We start from the raw sequence: 20015 nt of genomic DNA, 5'->3' as shown, positions 1-20015 counted from the left end.
ATAATATTGTACTTGCAATCGCAAATTGCAGTATTGTCCAGTATAATCACAATTGCACATTACTACCAAATCATGCAACTCTACTTCAGTTTGCAAGGTAAAGTTGAGCAGAATACTACGTTAGAGCTAAGGCCAAGGATTATACTGCTTTAAACTGCAAACACAGTTTGAAATTCATCGTTAAAAGCAGTTTTAGTGAGACTCTGTAACAGTTTCTGTAACAGACCAACCACCACCCCCTCCTCACCTTGGTGCTTGAACCCAGCTCAGCTGCAGGATGTGTAGAAAAAGGCTACACACTCACATGCATATTAAAAGAAGGGGGCTGGGTTCATAGGCTCCAGCTGTTCTTTTGATGCTGCCTGTTCCCTGTTGAAGCTCCATGATTAGCAGGTCAATACCCCAGCAGGTCACTCTGTTAAGCACTTACAACCAGCAGAGAGCACAGCCGCACACCGGGGCTGCTACACATTAGCTGTTGTTGCTTGTAAGATGGCCGCTTTGTGTTTCTGAATTAATTGGGACACGTGTGTCACTTAAAAATGTTCCTTTTTAGTTGTTATCATTAGACTTGTTAGTAGTGTTTTGGGTTCAGTCTGTGTATGTGCGTGTTGTGCAGCTGTTTTTCCTGCCTTTCCCAGATGTTTCTCATTTTTGTGTCTCCACCTCCACCCCCTGCCAACACATTTGCCTCCAAAAAGGCAGACAATGGTCTCATTCAGAGGATATTCTATTGTACTAGGAGTGTCACTCTTCAAATGTGAATTCATAGCTAACGGACTGATTACAAACAATCAAATGTGAGGAGGTAATGGGAGAGTGAGGTCATGCAATCTAGACTTTATTTAATGACTGGAATTTATTTATCAAGTTTAATTAAAAACACCAAGATACGATGCTATTTATAATGAGCTGATATAAGTTTTGTCCAAATAAAGCAGCGCAGCATAGCTCCACACCCCACTGAGCAGATAATATGCTAAATACAGCTAGGTAATATTGTGGCTGATGTGATTTCCTAACTGTCTTCAGCAGTCGAGAGAAAACCATTTCTTCTTCTGGTTTTCTTTTGTTCGCAGTGAGAATGTAAAGCTTATTCCAAACTAATACATTTTCATTTTCACATGAAGTGCAAAATCACAAATCCACTGAGGTATCAATCAGTTCAGTGTAACCAAACCCTAATTTCCAATCTGGACTCAGGATAAAAGATGAGTTTTTAATGGAGCGAATGTCATGCCTGCTGGCTCTCACCCATCTACAACTCATTTATGCCAGAGCCTCTGCTCAGCATGTTAAAGTGGAGACCCTCTCTGCATGGCAAAGCAGAGCCAGCATCCCTCATAATGCAAGTGTATTTAGTCGTGGCTCTCAGAGAATCACTGCAGGCTGTTTGTCTCCCTGTGGCCTTTGGGCTCTGTGGTCGCCTTTGAACACATTTTTCCCCCTCACATTGCTCAGCAGCAGCAGCAGCGGTCTGCCAAACAGAGACTTGCCAAGGCTGCTGGTTAGCCTCGCTGCTGTCAACCTTCTGATCCCTCCTGTATGGAACAAGGCCCTGAGGCTACCACTTTATGAGAGAGGGAGGAAGCACCTTTAACCCTGACTGTTAAGATCACCTCGACGCCAGCCTTCACTGGCCATCACTGCAGGATGTTCACGTTGGGCTGGGCTGCAGAAAAGAGTGCAACTGTGGTCTCAGTAAGTGGGATGAAATGTCCCATTATCCCTCCTCGGCGTGAACGAGCTGCTGTCCTCCAGTGGAAAACAGCTAATTTTGAACAATATCCCTATTTTTTGTTTCCTCTCCTCCCCCTCGGTCTGTCCTCAGATGATTCCTCATCATTCACCCCGATGCTCCAGCCACAACAAAGACAGCTGTCTCTTTGAGAAGGAGCAGACTGAACAATAAACTGAGCAGAACTCACACTGAGAAACACACTGTATCATTCAAGCACATTATTGTTTGTATAAGATATGCATATATGGATTGAAAAGGTTTAATATGTAGAATTTTCAAACTAAAATGACTCCATTATTTTAGTTGAGTACTAACATAACCTCAAATATTTCCAACAGCTTTCATATAATGTACGCTAGGAAGCATAAGGAAGGAAGCTACTGTTCTAATACGATCTCTAATTATTATTTTGCACTGATTAATTGTGATGGACCATGATTATTCTCTTCCATCAGCTATCTAAAAAGTGGGACAGTACAGGTCGGTTTCTTGGGACTCTTTCCAACTTTTACTATATGGAAACGCATAAAAAACGTGTGCAATGCCTTACTGAACTGAACCAGACAGCTTGGTGGAAACCACCTAAAATTCTTGGTCCAAAGGGGGACACTGGACTTAATTTAGTTCTTCAACAACTTCAGTCAATTCCAGGTGCCCCCTCTCAGACCAAGATTTAGATAACCATGACCTGGATGGATGAGAACCTACACAGACATCTGCCATTGCCTGTGTATTCTGTCACCCAGGCTTACCCCATAATTGGTACCTCAGGCCCTGGACCCAAATATCGTTGACCAGTGTCATCACCTCAGTTTATTAAGCATTTCAGCTACTTTAATGATTTCAATGGATAGGATGCAGTTTGGGCCTGCAATGGAATGAAACGTGACTGAACAAAGAGATGGAGAAGTATTCTTTACAATAAAAGCACATCACAGACATGTTGCCATATTTTGTTTTCCCAGCCAAACATCCAAGACCCACTTTGTGCTTATTTCTCTGGTGGAAACTGTGGCAAACAGTGGAAGTAAAAAATGTGTATCTGTTATTTTGGCTGTTCTGTTGTACCATAGAAAAATCCGAAAATCCAAGATGGCAGCATCTCTGAAGGGAACCCTCCCTACGTATTATTAAAGGGCTTATTCTGGGTTAATTGAAAAAAATGTTTTCAGGTAATTAAACACTAATCAAGATAGATTTACTTATAAATATTAAGTTTCATTTTTTTCTAAGCTTGTTCTGCTACAATGCTTGCAGACAAATGTCTTTAGGTAAGAAAAACGTGGTTACACCTATTTTTGTTTGGTTTTATTAGCGACACAATTCAATTTGATGTTGGTAAGTGACAACAGTGCATCACTTTTTCAATCATGTGAGTCTTGAGGGAACTCAGCTTTTTCATAGATCAGGTGGGGAGGAGGTTTCAAGGGAAAATGGTTGGAACCACTAAAATACCCACACCTCTAGTAATACATAACTCTACTCCTACATGTGATAAAAACAGATAGTTCTAAAGAAATTAAACTCTTCAACAACTACCCTATTCAGACAAAATGCTGTAAACATGTTTATTTCCATGGTCAAAGGACATTTTAAAATGGGCACTTTAAGGACTCAAGCTTGTAGCCAGCCTCAAGTGGATACTTCTTTGCTTCTTGTTTAGATTGATTCAGGTCAAGCAATGCCAGCCTGTGCTGAGTTAAAGAGCACATAATAAAAGCTATAGCTTACATAAGATCACTGAACACAGGTGAACACATTTCTTGTGAACTAGAAGGAGTAAAAACAGGCATCAGAAAGCCTAAGACCTTCATTTATCAGCGCAGTTTGCCGCCTCTCGTTTTCTCCAGATTATATGAGTCACTTTAATATCATTAATCATAAACTTCCAGGTATTTGGTTTGTTGTTCAACAAGTGAAGTGCTGTGAGGACTCGTATCCTGCACACAGAATTGCACACAGGAAACTCTGCATGCTAAATCTTATCACACTTAAGATTTTGAGCCCAGATATTGAATCTGTAACTCGATCCAGCTGTGAAGGATTTCAGTTCACATCTGACATCAGCACTTTCCTTAAATGCATTTTAAAATGACATACTGAAATTGGATTTCCTCTTCCTGATCGCCTGTGATTTTATCAATGAGAGACTAATAAACATGCACATTTGCACCCTGTGACAGAGGAGGATGTTGATACTTTGTGCTTCAGATTTGGACTAAACATCCTTAAATGACAGAATTGTTTCCTTTTGAGACTCTACAGTGTTATGGCTACATTAATGTGTCTGTGCCATATTTTTTTGTGCATTTTTTGCTCATTATACTGTCTAAGTGGACAAAGATCTATTTCTTATAAGATGTACTTAAAAAAATGGTGGAACAAAGAAGACTGACAGTCACAGCCTAGAGTTTGTCATTTACTCCACTTCCCCTCTTTAATATAGAAAGTTATGCAAAAACCCTCTAATCTATCTGTTTGTTTACATGAATCCAATCTTTATTGGTTTCCCTCTTTCTCTGTCTGCAGGGGCGGTGTGTTATCACAGTGCAGCTCAGTGATGAGGAGCTGGCTGGGGATGAGGAGGGTGTGGACTACTTCCTCCTGTTTACTGGCAGCACACAAAGGCACCTGACCAGCACCCTAAGGAGCAGTCATGACACCCTGCAGGCGCTATGTCCCGGTAAGCCCCCGTCCCTCTTACCCACAGCTTGCTTTGGAGCTTTCCTGTCACCTCCAACAGAACTGTGAGAAGCAGCTCCAATTACAACATCCAACTGCTGTAACCAACACGTGTTAAATCTATTTTTAATTTTGCTGTCATGTTTGTTAGTGTTCACTGGAAGCAGTCTTTGTTTTAGGCAGCCTTTGGGTCAATGTTTGTCAATGAAAAAACAAACTAAAGTGACAGTTAAAATCACAACTAACTGCTGTGTTGTCTAATCCTTTATAACTGTAATTTATTGTGTTTAAAACCAGCATTAAGGGCTGATCAAACATTCCCAAATGTTGGACTGTTTCATTCATCCAAGAGGTAAATGGATGTTTTATTCTGCCCCTGCATCACTCATTTAGCCAGGGCAGTCAGAAATTATTATCGTTGCAGAAGAAAACTACAGTAATAGATGATGCCAGTCTCCAAATTTTAAACAAATTTAGTGATGTAGAAACAGAGAAATTGCCTTGTTTTCACTTGTTCCAGAGTCTGCTTGTTAATCAGTTCTACCACAGCACATCCCACTTCATCTACTTGCAGTATTGAATATTTTCAGCCAGCGTATAGGTCAATGATAACTCCTGAGCAACTCTTGCTTTAGGAGCAACAAAAAGGGCAGCATGGAAACTAAGGCTTAATAAGAGGCAGACAGAAATACTTGTGACACCCTAATAAACATTAATGGTATAAAATCCAGGATTTAAGGACAAATCTAATATGAATGTTGAGAAGAAAAAGGAGGGGCATATAAAAGTGTCCCATCTAGTGAAGAGCCCAGCTGAATTATGGCCCTCTGACAGAGGAGGTCAGAGGAGGAGGTGCTACTCTCTCCTAACAGTTTGGCTCTGCTTCAGTGCTTTCTCCATCATTACACACAGAGCTCAGAGCGAGCCGCCCTGTGACCCAACACAAGGTTGCAGTGTAGAAGTGCCAAGTGTCCTGGGAAAATGACTGTAGATACAGAATGCTGAATCTTTACTCTAGCTTCGATTTAGATGCACTTGAGCGAGGCATTCCAACCTTAATGTAGTTAAACTGGAAGCTGCTTATGTTGTAGTGGGAATAAATATCAATGCAGCAGTCCTGACTTGTGTTATCCTCTTATTGATAGACTGGCCCAGAATATCCACAATTGATTAAAAACATACAGTGTTTTATACAGATTACACTGCATCAATACTTCATGACTCCTCAGAGTGGTGCTTATAATATCAATAAAGGTAATGTGAAGTTTACTGACATGAGAAGTTAGCAGTGGATTCGGCTGCTGGATTATGGCAAATAAAACATCATGGTTATTTAGACTGATAATGGGGTTATGATCATTAAGCACAGCTACAACTTGATTTTACAACATCTGCAGCTTTTGCATTTATCCACATTAAACACTCTTAACAGTTTGAAAAACAAGCAATAAATAAGAATAAATCGGTGGAGGTAATATGAATATACAAAAATATTTATATTTAACAACAATATTCAGTGCATTCAGCTCTTGGAAGAGTCCTGGTTGTACCAAACTTCTTCCATTTGAGAATTCTAGAGACCACCGTGCTCTTGGGAACCTTCAGTACAGCATTCTGCAGATCTGTGCCTTGCAACAATCCTGTCTTTGAGCTCTGCGGGCAGTTTCTTTGACCTCATGGCTTGTTTTTTTTTCTCTGATATGCATTGTCAGCTGTGAGGCCTTCTATTGAGAAGTGTATGCCTTTCCAAATCATGTCCAATCAATTAAATTTACCACAGGTTGACTCCAATCAAGGATTAGAAAATCTCCGCAAAGTCTGAGAGAAATGGGAGAAGCATGAGCTAAAGTGTTGCAAAGGCTCTAAATACTAATGTCGCTGTGATGTTTGAGTTATTTATTTTTAATCAATTTGCAAAAAAGTCTGTTTTCACTTTGTCATAGAGAGACACTGAGTGTAGATTAGCAAGTATAAAAATCAATTTAATCGACTGTAGCAACATAACAAAATTGAATAAGTGAAGAGGGTCTGAATACTTTCTAAAAGCACTGTATGTAACAATATAGAAACAAGAAAATTACTTTTATGGCCTCTACAGTTAAAATGAGTACAGCACGGCATGCAGCACAGTAATGCTTTAACTAATGAACTACGATTTGGTCATAATGTGCAATTGTAATAACTATATAATACATAAATGATATCATGAATCTACTTTATTGGTTATCAAGGAAAATGCAGAGAATAATGGTAGTTTTGAAGTGTTTATTTATCAACTCAAAACATACAAATATGAGATAGCGTTAAAAAAAGAAACTTTCTACAGTACTGCTTTCAAATAACTTAATATTTTTCCCAGAAATAAAAGTTTTCATGTTTTTGAAAATTGAGATACCTCTATGAGGAGCAATAGTGGCACTATTAAAATGTTGAAAGCCTTTCTGCAGGCATTTTTATTTATCAACCTTTCAAGTACAACTTAATACAAAAATAATTGCAGCCTTTCATGCAGTTATGTCAGTTAATTGTGCAGCACTACTGTTAACCTGGATGATCTTATTTTCATGATTTTGGGAAGACAACATTTTGATTGAAATTGAAACTTGATTTAATCTCGAAGCACTAGCAGTGGGTTAGAAGAAGAAAACACTGAAGCAGGACGACGCCAAGAAGAAGGAGAAGATGTATTGACCACTTTTGTATCCAAAATAAGTTTGAAAGAAGCAGTTTCAGCGCTTTATGCTGAAAAGAGATGATATGTGAATGATGCAGAATGAACAAATGATAGCATTGTTTCATCTTGGTTTTTGTTATATTCTTTGAATCTGTGAATAAAATATTTTTATGTAATATCCTGCAATTTTACTGTATTTTACATCAGTCATTGCAGAATTGCTGTTTTGGACCATGTATCGCATGGTATCCTATCGATTTGTGACATGACATGACGTGTCATAACGTAATGTCATGATATGATTCATAACGTAACATCACATGACATAACCTTACATAGCCTTACATAACATTACAAAACCTATTGTACTGTATCACATTATATCATATCACACCACATCTCATAGCATGGTGTCATGAGCAGACCTGTGATTCCCACCCCTATTCTGTAGTAGAGCTGTCTAGATACAAGTAACTATATGAAACTAGTTAAAATGAAAATTTCTAAATACCAGTTTTGATACTAAAGCTTCATATATAGAAGTCCTAATAATAATGATATGATAATAAAAAAAGTCCTCAATAATAAGCCATTTTTAGTTTGTGATTACTAAAATTTCAGGTATTCTAAAGCCCACTGTCTAAACTGTGCAAATATATTGTCAGTGTTTGACACTAAAATCTTCCTGACAGATGCATACAGTTCACACAGTACTCTTTTTTCAATCATAGCAGCTTTTGGTCCAAAAATATGATTGTAGATTGACACTTTCTTTTATGCTACTTTTGATACTATTGACCATTAAATGAACATAGATTGCATTTTGTCAAGTATCACAGTTTTGAAAAGTTTTCATTGTCTTAGTGTTACTTTTTATCCACGGAGACACAGGCTAAATTAGATGCCAAAACAACTGGATCAGTAATTTTGGAATCTTTTATAAAAAGAGCCCTATCAATTTCATTTTTTTGGAAAAGTTTTAAGATTTTCAAATGATACGGGGCTCTGCTTTCACTGAGTTTGATTTGGCATTTGAGGAGGAGATGAATTGATGCAGAAGGCTGTGTAATGCCCTGTAAATTAGAAGCAGGGTTGTCAGCATCACACATATAACTGAGGCAGCCATGCAGAGCTTTTATTCCCTGTTAGTTTTGTTTTGACAGTGGCTATACATGTGGACCACAGCCCTCTTTAATCATTCTTTTTGTTGTGACAACTGAAAATTCATTTACATAAATATTCAGTCCACTGATTAGATAATGTGTTGTTAATTTGGTGGCAGGTGGAGGTTGATATTATGACTGCTGAAAGGGGATTAGTGAGAATAATTAACACATGTTTCATTAAGACAAATAAATATTTATTGGTGTTAATTAGATATGATTGAGGTCAGTGTTGCAAGTCAGCAGTGTTTGAAGCTGATTGTTTTAATTATTGGTTGTAATTGAACAAAACTAGGAGGTTCAAATTTAATGAATATTGTTAGTAAGCATCTGTTTTTGTTCTTTGGGTACAGACTTGAAAAGCATGGATGGAGTCTTAGTGATATCACACATTATATCTGGAAAACTAGAAATGCTATATCAACTTTTGATCGTCTAGAAACAGGTGAAAAGGTGCAGCTGAAGTGGGCCTTAAGCCTCTTGATAAAAAAGCTACAACATGCCCACATGTCAGACAGTTTAGTTACACCCCCTATCATGCATACTGTAACTCTGACCCTCTAACTACACATACTTCACTCACTAAGTGCACTCTGGAGCTTATCACATCCTTTCTAGTCAGGCATGTGATCTTGCAAAATGATTGAAGGAAATGAGTGTGGAGGTGGGCATTCTGCACACAGGGCATGTGCTCTGCATGCTGGCTTTGTCTGATCCCCTTCCAGTATACCCTGGGTGATCGAGCCTTGTCTGTGGTGGCTGCTAAATTGTGGAATGAGTTACCTCTGTAAAACAGAATGCTCTCCACCTTATCTACTGCTTAGCTTTTAATTCAGCATGAGAGTTGTGTGATCTCCTGTGTGTCTTTTATTTTCTTTTACTGACGTTTATTTGTTTTAATTACTTTGTTGTGTGCATTTTATTTGTTTGTAGTTGCCTCTAAGGGTTTTTGCTTTTATGGTGTTTTTATGTTCACTTTGGTTTTATTTTTTATTTAAGTTGATGTAATGTAAATGTAATGTTTTTGAAATGTGCTGTATAAATAAAGTGGATTGGATAGGATAATGTGATTTTTAATCACGTGGCAGTAATACTGTGTATAGCAGGATGATTTGGTGAAGGTATTATGGCATTAAATACTGGATGCCGCCCAATCCTAAATCACTTCTGAAAATTTCTTAAAGGTACCTATGCTGATTTTATGAGGGGAAAGATGCAGTTGAACTAACTGACAGATGGGCATGCTGCAGCTGTCTGCCAAGAGGGTTAAGGTCAGCCTCAAATGCACCTCTCTACTCCTAGATATACTTTAATTTCGATGGAAATGGCATTTCCATTATGGTGACTGACTGCCATTCTACGGCCTTAGAACGCCTGATAAAACATTGGATGATGTAACTGACACTCATGTGGCAAGGCGAATGGCCAGTCAGTTTAAGGATTTTTGGGAGACCAGTCAGATATCAGGGGGACCTGGTTGGATCTGGATACCACTGGCTACACACCTGGAACACTATTGGTGCCACTATTTAATGGGGTAATTAATTAAGGCATTATAAATCAAGATAGCGTTATTACTTTGGTTGCGAAAATGTTTACCATTTACAGTGTCATCTAAATGTAGTCACAAATTAATTAAAACATAAATAAATTCCTGTCAAAATGTTTGTTTACAGAATGAGCATGGGAGCACTGCCTTGTGCTGAATCAAGGAAGTACAGTACAGTCAAGCAAAAGCTTGATGTTCTAATTTTAATTTATGTTCAAAATTTGCTGTGGGCCAATCAAAGTGGGCCACATTTGGCTCCTGGGCCATAGTTTGGACACCCCAATTTAAACAGTCTATGATTCTGTCATACAGGGTTTATTGTTTTACTATGTTTTTCTTTAATTGTTTTACTATAGCTGAACAATAAAATATCTATGTGTCTTATAACCTCTTGCTGTATCACAACTGTTGTCTTCCTGGTTAACTTTTGTCCCAGTAGATTTACTGACTTTAAATTACAGACTTTTCTCTGCCACTGATTTGACTTAAGTCCTCCATATTTTGATAAGAGCTTTGTTTCTGCAATGATCTTTTCTTGATACCTGCAGGCTGCTTTACATACAGCTAAGAACGCTGTAACCAACCAATGAGAATCAAGTTTACAGCACAGCCCTTTAATAAGCTTTAACATCTTAACCTTAGTTGATCACGAATGTAATCAATCAGCCATGGGACTTTTTAACAGCTGGCATTTTGACCTGCATGTGTTTCTAATGACGTTAAAGAAGTCTTGGCAAACAGTGACAGTATAACAGTGAGTCAGTAAGCATTTATCATGTTTTTCAAACTAAAGCAGCTTACTTTTTAATTATTTTACTTTAAATTGGTCATTTATCATGCTGTATCACCCATGGCTCTACTGTTCAACAGGTTTTTCTTGATAAATAAAGATTATAGAGGAACTGTACAATTAAGCACTTTAAGCATGATAATTAGATGAGTTATGTAGCTCTATGATGCATTCTTCTTTTAAGCCATATTGCCTACCATTACTATCTGCCTCAGATTACAGCTGTTTCATATTTCATATTAGACTTCTTTTCATAACTCTTACCTTTATTATTCAGCGTTACTTAAAAGCTGTCCACACTGTGTATTAACATCTTTGCAGGGTGACCTGAAAACGAGCAGACAGGACCTAAGTATGGCGTTCACACTTGTATTAACAGATCATATCCACCGGATATTTAAGTTAGGATGACATGCAACTAAGCGTCTACCCATTTGAAATGACTGCATACATCATCGTTTACATCCAAAGGAGGACGGCATTGTTCTCCCAGTTAAGGAGACCATCCTTAACGCTGCCCAGAATGCATGAGCATTGACACACATGAACCAGTATGGATTACTGTGTGCCAGACCACCTCCATATGCAGTTTGAACTGTCAGATATCAATCCATACATTACGTTAAAGCTATTCACTTGTATCCAATCACACATGATGGGTGTTATTTAAAATACAGCCTCTTATTAGGTTGCAGCTTTGCTCAAATGTAGCTAAAGTTTCCTACTAGCCACACATAGGCAATGTTAATGCTCAAACATTGCAGGCCTGCTTTTGAACTGAGTGAGGATTGTTCATATGAAATCTGCAGTGTAAAAACAGACTGACAAGCCTTTACTGACAAGGATTTGTTGATATGATAAATGCCTCACTGTCATGCAAAATACTGCAGTGCTTTAAACAAGGTGGTATACCTTCCATTTCTTTATTCTTTAATTTAGCTATTAGCAATAAGGTTCTGCATGGCTGTCTCATAAATGTGTAATGCTGACATCCCTGCCTCTAATTTACAGACTATTACACGGCCTTCTCTGTGACTTATGTGTCTTTATCCAGTCTTTCTCTTCTGCCTGCAGTTATTTGACTTAAATCGTTCTTTTTGAGTAAATGCCTGATGTGTACAGTATGATAATATCACTATGCTGAATATTGATAGTAAAGAGGCATTTAATGCGCTAAAAATAATCAAATTTGGGTGTTTATGACCAAAAGTCTCTGTTTCCTATATCACTTGGCATTTCACTGACAGCAAATGAATCCAATGAATCCAAAATATGGTATTAATTTTTAACAGGTCTCAGGATATCATTACAAAATAGTAGTACCCAGATTTATGGGTATTTTCCTCCTCTCTTATAGAGGATACAAACATACAGATGACTGAGAATTAATCTATTAAGTGATGTTTGGGTAATGAATTAAATGTATATTACCCTCATTTTAGTCCTCTTTTACCATTTTCTCATTCTGTTTTCCCCTCTTTTCTGTTCCTTTTTTCTATGCCTCTTCTTTTGTCTTCTTGTAGCACATGACTGCTGCGAGATGGTGTTGGTCACCTTGTGCTCAGCCAGCCGAGGAGTTCCTGACGCCCCTGAGGCCCCAATGCCCTGTCTGGGTCTCGTTGCTTCGTTGGCGGAGCAACGGTTCAGCTTCGTTCAGGACTTGGCTTTTGACATGGCACAGTTTCTGGTGAGCAAAAACACAGATAATTTCTGTTTCTAATTGAAAAGTGAAAGCACCACTAGAGTTTAGGCTTGTGGCAGATCAGGAGGAAAGTGGTTGCCATGGTTACAAGTGATACAGCAATGTGGGCCAAGTGACAGTAAGACAAAAGACCGTCATTTTATTGCTTTTCCCCTGACAAGACTAGTGATCCACAGTCCTTGGTCCTGAATTAATGAAATCATTTTAGCAAAATTTATCATGCAAAAAAAACACGATATTTAATTTACTTTGCCAAAGAGGATGATAATGTAACAGCCCCAAGGGCTCTAAATGAAAGATTATAATAGAACATGTTTTTACTTTTTAAACTTGAAAAATAATTTCCTCTTGTCATAACAGCACATCCCAAATTGAACTTAGTAATACATTTGGATGTGTCTTACATCATTTACATTGTACTTTTGGCATTTACTTAATGCTCTTATGCTGAGCGTCTTAAAGTGATTGCTTCCAGCAAACTAAGCCTTACCTCTTCCTCTGAAAAACTTAACTCATCTTTGTAATCATCCTCTGCACAGGTGAGTACTGCAGGTCGAGAAGATGGCCTGGATGGTGCGCTGCTTCTGGACGAGTGTCAGATTCCCCTGCAGGAGTGTGAACGTCTGGACGAGAGCCTAGCGCTGGCCCTCCACCACCTTGCTCTGCCGCCAGGATGGAGCTTACTGGGGAACAAACTAACCAACAACACTGGTGAGACTGGAGGGCAGCGGGATGTCTGTAGCATGTAATTTCCCAACACAGAAAGTCAGACAGAATGTCTCTGCACTGTTGCAGAAACATGCTAGTTAATTACAGCTGCAGTGCTCGTAATGACACACATGGCACCTCTTTTTGTGTTTGTCTTCATGTGTCTCATATCTGCAGTAACTGTCACAGTTTTGACCAGAAAGTCTCTTAAACTTGAGAAAAAGATGGGGTTAGGTTGACAGTGCTGTTTGTGTATGTTTGAACGCTGAGGAGATTCTAGTTTAACTTGTCCTTTATAGAGATTAATCCGGCAGCTTGTTTATGCCAAGGCAGATTCAGCAGAACTGAAAACATGTTACTTTAATTGTAAGCACTGATGTTTGGCTTAATCACTCTCTACATTTACACTATTTTTAAGGGGAAGTTAATATAATAAAAAACTATTCTGTCTATAAGAACTACTCTGAAATGGGTCATGACGCTAGCTTTTGGAAAACAAACAAACAACTTGACACAGTTTACAGCCTCAACATGACTGTGCAGTATGGGGTTACATGATTTATGCACATGCATGTTTTTGAGTAGATTTTTCAATAAGTAATGTTACATTTACTTAAGTATATTTTGGGGAAGTATTGTACCTGACTACATTTTATATATCATCTGTTAATGAGTAAAAGATTTAAATTAAATGGCAAAAGAAATAGGTCTGGACTTCTCTTCAGTTTCATGAACCTGACCAGGTGTTTGGCTTACACTACCACATAGTATAAGACAGTCAGGATAATCAAATATTATATCTTAAATTTGCTGCTGCATTGCAATTTATCATATACAACATAGCTGATATAATGTCTCTTGTGTTTTTTCGATTGAACTGGGGTATAAAAGTGAGCACTAGTGCTTTAAATGAATTTGAAATTAATTACTTTTCAATTTCACTGGAGTAGATTTATAGACCAGTAATTTTATTTCTACTTCAGTAAACTGATTTTAAAGATATTTTTTGGGCTTTATATGCCTCTATATAGAGAGCAGGACAGTGGATAGAGCCAGAAACAGGGATGAGAGAGAGAGAGGGGGTGAGACATGCATACATCCAGCACTGCCTTACCACCAGGCTATCTATACCCCAACTTCAGTTAATTGTTGTCCAAGTGACTGTGCTTTTGCTTAAGTACACTGACCTCATTTATCAACTGTTTTTAAGAAATAACCTGTTCTTTAGACCTGCCATTTAAGTAGATTCTGACATTCACCAAAGTTTTATCTGTGATTTGTTCTTAGCTAAGAACAAATCACAAAGCACTCAGATATGCTAAATTAAGAGAGTGAAGTAATCTATAATTTCAGATTATATTTCACTGCATTCTTTTAATCAGTAGCACTTTCCTGTTTTTAGACCATATGTACAAGTATATAACCTAAAAATGATCAAGTACAAATTTAACCATGCTACAACTGATTTTAAATGCAAAATGTCAAAGTTTTAATGTTCATTTAGCAGATTAGTAAGAATTTTATGATTTAACATTGAATTACAACAATAAAAGACTAAGAACTATCAGTTTTTAATGAATGTAAGTTGCACTGCAAGTTTAAGTCAATTTCATTTTCAAAAAGGAACACCCCATTTAACTGTTAGTTTTAAAATTAATCTGGAATGCATCTTTTTCCTGTTATGTATGTTGTTTCTGATGATGATGCTATCTGAATGAATAATATCATCTGATTAATTGTTTGAAGCATATGTATAATACTCACTTCTGGTGCTGAATAAATGATGAATTCAGGCCTTTTGGATTTAACTGGGGGCAGCAGTACCTCCTCTTTAGAGCCAAATATTTAAGTCTGGTTTGTGATCACTTTTACACATACACTGATGTGTGCACACTCATCGGTGCTTGCACACAGCCCTGCAGTTTAAGAAAAGCTTCATGAATTTGATACAAGTTTCTCTTTAAAACCTGTTAAACTCCTCAGAAGGTGAATGAGGTTCAGTGTTCTTGTATGATCTCCACCTCTGGATTAAACTCTGGCATACTGGCTTTAAATACTACGACTTCTTCAACTCTAATAATAGTAATATTCAAAACTTTATTCATATAGCAGAAAAACAATTCCTAAAATACTTACAATTAAAAAAGTCAAATCATTAGAAAGAAATCCACAAATATATTTTTAAACAAACTGATGAAACAGTTAGTCACCAAGCAGGTAAGCCAACGTATTATACTTTACTATAATACAACCTTGTAAGGAAGTGCAAATTAGGTGCTGATAGAGATGAGTTTAAGGGGACTGAAAGAGGACACTAGAATGAAAAGGTGTTTTTATGTTTGTCTGTGGAGATGTAAAAATCAAGTAAAAACCAGTGGCTTGTGGCAGCCTCTTTTCATGTTTCCACCCAAAGCCTGTTTGTTGTTGATGAAGCTGACAGCAGCGCTCAGACTATGCCCACACACCTCAGCAGACTAGCTGTCATACAAATATTTCATAGTACAGCCTTTATTTAAAAAATGATGACTATGTTTTCAACATGCTTGGTTCCAACTGAGTTTGTTGACAGATTTCTTGGCATAAGAGTTTTAAATAAAATCTTATAAAGATGTCAGAATCTTAAAAGTGAAATACCTCTACCTTGGTGGTTGGTCTTCTTCTGCTTGGGAATTGTCTATTGTAGCAGGGTTTCCTGTGGAAGCATCAATGATTGATTAATTGATCAATCAATTAGCCTTCAGGAACTACAACAGTCAATGTGATCTCTGTAAAAGTAATTCTTCAGGGTAATTTAAAGTTGTTAGAAGGTTTGCGATGCATCAAGCTTGAGATTTCCTATATTATGGTCACAAATTTAAAGCTCAACCATCTCCATCTGCTAAACTTTATCTGGTGTGATCAGTGCTCTCTGTATCACAGTGAAGACATGACATGAAACGACATGATAGTTCAGTGGTTGTCTGTATGTATAACCTGCATATTTTGGCATCTTTTTTTTAGCAGATAGTTAAAGCCTAGCACAAGCCGTTCACTACCAGTTACAGCCATTGCAACTGTAATTTCAGTCCAACTCCTTCCCTTGACAGTTTGATTGTGGTATGTTTTACATGTTTTTATAAACACTCAGTGTCGTTGCTTCTCCATCTCTGGCATTCATCTGACTTTGTGCTTCACGTTTCCTATTGTTGCCACGGTGGTGTTTGTTGTGCTTCCTCAATCAGTCACCTTGCTTCCAGATGTTCTATTCCACATCATAATCCTGCTTGTGTCTCCTGAACTGTCCTTTGCTTTCCCCTCGGTATATTTCTCTGTATTTATGATCTCAAGCCAGAGATCAGAGCGTCTCTGATCATCATCATCATCTCAGAGAGGGGATGATAGCTCTTAACACACCTCACATCACAGAAAATTTTGTCATCGTAATCCTTAAGACCATCTAATAATCGGGCTTTCACTGACTTTGGTCATAAGGGGGGGATTTGGCCCAAAATCAGCATGGTCATCTTGTACAGTGTTACATGCTTAATTGGTGTTCTCACATATGCTAAAGCTCTGGAAAAATGTCCACAGATTTTCAGGTTGGTTAATTGGTGAAACCCTAGCGTTGAACCTTTTAACTTGACTCTTTTCCTGCCAGCATAAGAGTAAGATTACTGCGGTAAAGTCAGGAAAATTCACTATGAGCAAGAAAGCAGAGTGGATGACCTCCATGTCACACCACCGGTGCAGAACCAGTGCAGTGTTGGTGCACATGATGAAGCTGCATTATAGTGTTGTTTTCTTGCAAGTGTGTTCACAACTAATTAATGTATACTGTAAATGAATCCAGTTGCATGCAGTATTGATAGCATGGCAATAGCTGTTATGAAAGAGTCAGACCATGTCATTTCTGCAGTATTGGATTTCCACAGGTCTTTTTTATGTTGTGTTCTGTATCTTGAGACCCTGTCCCCACCACTCGTAGTCAGGGAAAACTTCCCGCTTTGACAGACATGTATGAATGAGCAACTTAAAAAGATGCCTGGGGCAGGCTGTCCTGAAATTTTCTGAAAATTGTTAGTAGTGCATGTGTGGAAACCAACCTTGCAAAGCAGGTGCATTTGCCAGACTGTCACCAGACAAATCCACCTTGAAGGCTCCAATTTACAACATTTGCCAGGAAGTGGAAACGGTTGGATCAATCAATGTCATTTGAGGAGTATGAGGTGGTAGCTGCAGGCTGGGATTAGATGTTCTTAAAGCCAATAGCAATGGCTGCCACCAGCTTTATGTTGCATATATGTTACCGCCTTCTCTTGGGCTGTTTTGGCATAAGTCTATTGCTGCGGGTGGGGTTTGCTGGTGTAGTATAGTGGCATTTTAAGCCTCCCCTGAGCACTTGCGTTGCCAGGGCGGGGACCGGCCCACGTACAACAGGTGTCAGGTGTCTGCGGCGATGTCGGCAACCCACCCAACCTGTCTTGAAACATGGGCCAAGGAGTTTAATGCACGCGCGAGTCAGAGGGTGACCGTAAACCCTGTGGCGCAATGAAAGTGAGGGCCGGCGCACGCCGGCTGAAGTGGGATCCCAGCCCCGTGGGGCCGACAACATTTCTTTAAGAAAGCAAGAGGGAAGAGCTACATTAAAAAAACTTGTCTTGACAGAGAAGATGATTTTGCATGTCTCTCAACTGGCTTTGGCAAGAAACTCTCCCCTTGGTGTTTCTTGTTCATATATTATGGCAGCGATGGCCTGTAGGGCTCAGTTTTCAAATTCAGCTGTGCATGCCTGACTACCTCATTTTGTCTTGTCCCTCTGATTGGCCTGTCATGATTGTGATGGACAGGACATTTGTCCAATCACCTTATGAGAATTTTTTGAAAAGTCCTACCCTTCCCAAATATTTTTAGGGGAGGTATCCCAGATTAATGAGAAATATATCAGTGCAATGAATGCATGGAGCAGTCAATCAGGCATGTCAGGTAATATTAAAACAGCTAACGGTATGTATCTTTAAGACTTGTTCTTTAATCACTACCTCTTAGCCATTCACAGTTTGTGCATAAAACATAGAAAATCATGCTTTTTAGATGGTAGCTCATAATGAAAGAGCGATATGAGCATAACAACGTGTCTGCGGACTTCATTTGACTCAGGCAATAATATAAACACACAGCAATAATACATTTCTGTGCTGCAGCCTCGGGCCAAACAGCAGTTTGAGCTGTGAGAAAGTGCTCTGTCAGAGCAGACAAACCTACAGGTTTTTTTTTTATTAAAATTGAAGTGCCAATTTTCTCAAGCCATTGACTGTGATGACTTTAATCAGTTAAAGGAAGCCAAACGAGCTGATGTGGATGATAAACTCTGCAAAATAATGGCTCTCTGTGAAGCAGCATAAACAAGACTTTTGGGAGCAGTCAGAGCGCAGCCTCTGCCTCTGGCTATTGTTTAGATAATAGCTTATGGTTTAACTCTGACTTGGATATTAGAGCAAACCAACAGAACCAGCTGGAAATTTGACAAAAATTAAGACTCCTTATGTGTGGAGTGGAGATTGAGAGTTTGCACACATTCTTTAAAATGTTTTATTCATTATTGTTTGAAGCCTGAAAAGGAAAAGTCATCAAATCAAATTTTCAGTAATGACCTCCCTGCTGATTAGACAAGATCTGCTTGTTATTGTTGTGGAAAGTGTTCAGCTTCTCAGAGATGGACACTCTTTCTCACACAGGCTCTTTTGCATTGAAGTCAGTTGTTACATTGTTGATGTTGAAGGCAGCTTCCCGCCGCGGTGAGTGATGTCTGCTCTAATAGGCTCTGCTTCACAATATGTCACCGCTTCAATACAAGACGTTCAGCTGCGGTGAACTGCAGGGAGGGAAGAGAAGTGCTACTCTGCTCCGCATTTATCAGTTGTGTCAGCTGATGGATTGCAGCAGTCTACAGGTGGAGGTGACGGTGCTTTATCTCCGTCATCCTTCATGTTGTGGACACCCAGCAGTCACTGATCTCACTGTGGCAAGACATTTATTTCTCCTGTGGAAAATTCACTCCTACTGGCAGAACAGTGATCAACACACAAATAATTTACTGACATTTAACAGGTTTCAGCATTAAGCCTTAGATTATCTGCCACCTATGGTTTGTCAATCAATACCTTTAGGTAAATTATCAATAGGAGCCAACAAATACTGATACATAGCTTACAGTCCTCTTTACCCATCAGTCTTACTGGCAGTATGGAGTTTTTTATAGACTAAGAGTATGGGACAGATATTTGTGTTGTAGTTTTTAAAAAGTAGAAAAGAGATGGGATTAAGTAATTTAAACTTCATTCTACTCTGTTTTTGAGTGTTAACTTACTTTATTTTGAATATGTTAGCTTATCATGCTCATATGCTTGCTTAGAATACAAAGCACTGAATGGGCTTGTCTCAAAGTACCAATCTTGTCCTCTAAATCCTCATGTCCTTTGGGACAGGTTTACCCCCCTTACTGACAGAACTGAGCAGAGTGAGGCAGATTTAGTTTCTACACTTCTCAAGTTTGAAGTCACAGATGGGAACCCTAACTCAGCAGATAACTTCACTCATGGTGCGAATGTATCTCACATCAAAAAACAACAATCCACCAGAAACATGTCCAGAAGAACCCCAGTAGGGATCACTGTATGGTAACATCCAAACACAACAAAACACTTAAGCACAATTAACACACTGCCCAAGGGCATGATGGAAAACTCCGCCAACTCATTCCTCCAGATTTGAAATCTCAGTGGGCAGAGCTTGGATCAGTTGACTCTTTACAAAGTTGAACTAACACTGGTGGATCAACACTGTCAAATAACTCCAGTGCTGAAGAACATTTCACACAGAATGAAGCTCAGCATTGGTCCATGCAGGACACAGTCATGGTCAAACACCCAGCTGTGATCAGCTGGTGGCCAGCTGATCCCAATTATCACGTCCCAGGTCCCACAGCCAATCACAGCTCTTTCTTAACACAGCGGTGCATTTAAATATG

General features: G+C 38.7%; 1 protein-coding gene across 4 annotated transcripts in view; it reads left to right on the top strand.

The window, feature by feature from the left end:
- LOC121514167 (A-kinase anchor protein 13) overlaps positions 1 to 20015 on the top strand; it is a 227232-nt gene that overhangs the window by 52846 nt on the left and 154371 nt on the right. For all 4 annotated transcript variants that reach the window (XM_041794284.1, XM_041794292.1, XM_041794277.1 and 1 more), the window contains exons 3-5: positions 4271 to 4424; positions 12123 to 12286; positions 12841 to 13012. In XM_041794284.1, coding sequence (XP_041650218.1) covers positions 4271 to 4424; positions 12123 to 12286; positions 12841 to 13012 — 490 coding nt within the window. The remainder of the gene's footprint in view (positions 1 to 4270; positions 4425 to 12122; positions 12287 to 12840; positions 13013 to 20015) is intronic.

This window comes from Cheilinus undulatus, linkage group 1 (assembly GCF_018320785.1).
Source record: "Cheilinus undulatus linkage group 1, ASM1832078v1, whole genome shotgun sequence".
In the NCBI taxonomy this organism is placed as follows: domain Eukaryota; kingdom Metazoa; phylum Chordata; class Actinopteri; order Labriformes; family Labridae; genus Cheilinus; species Cheilinus undulatus.
This window is presented reverse-complemented; position numbering and strand designations above follow the sequence as displayed.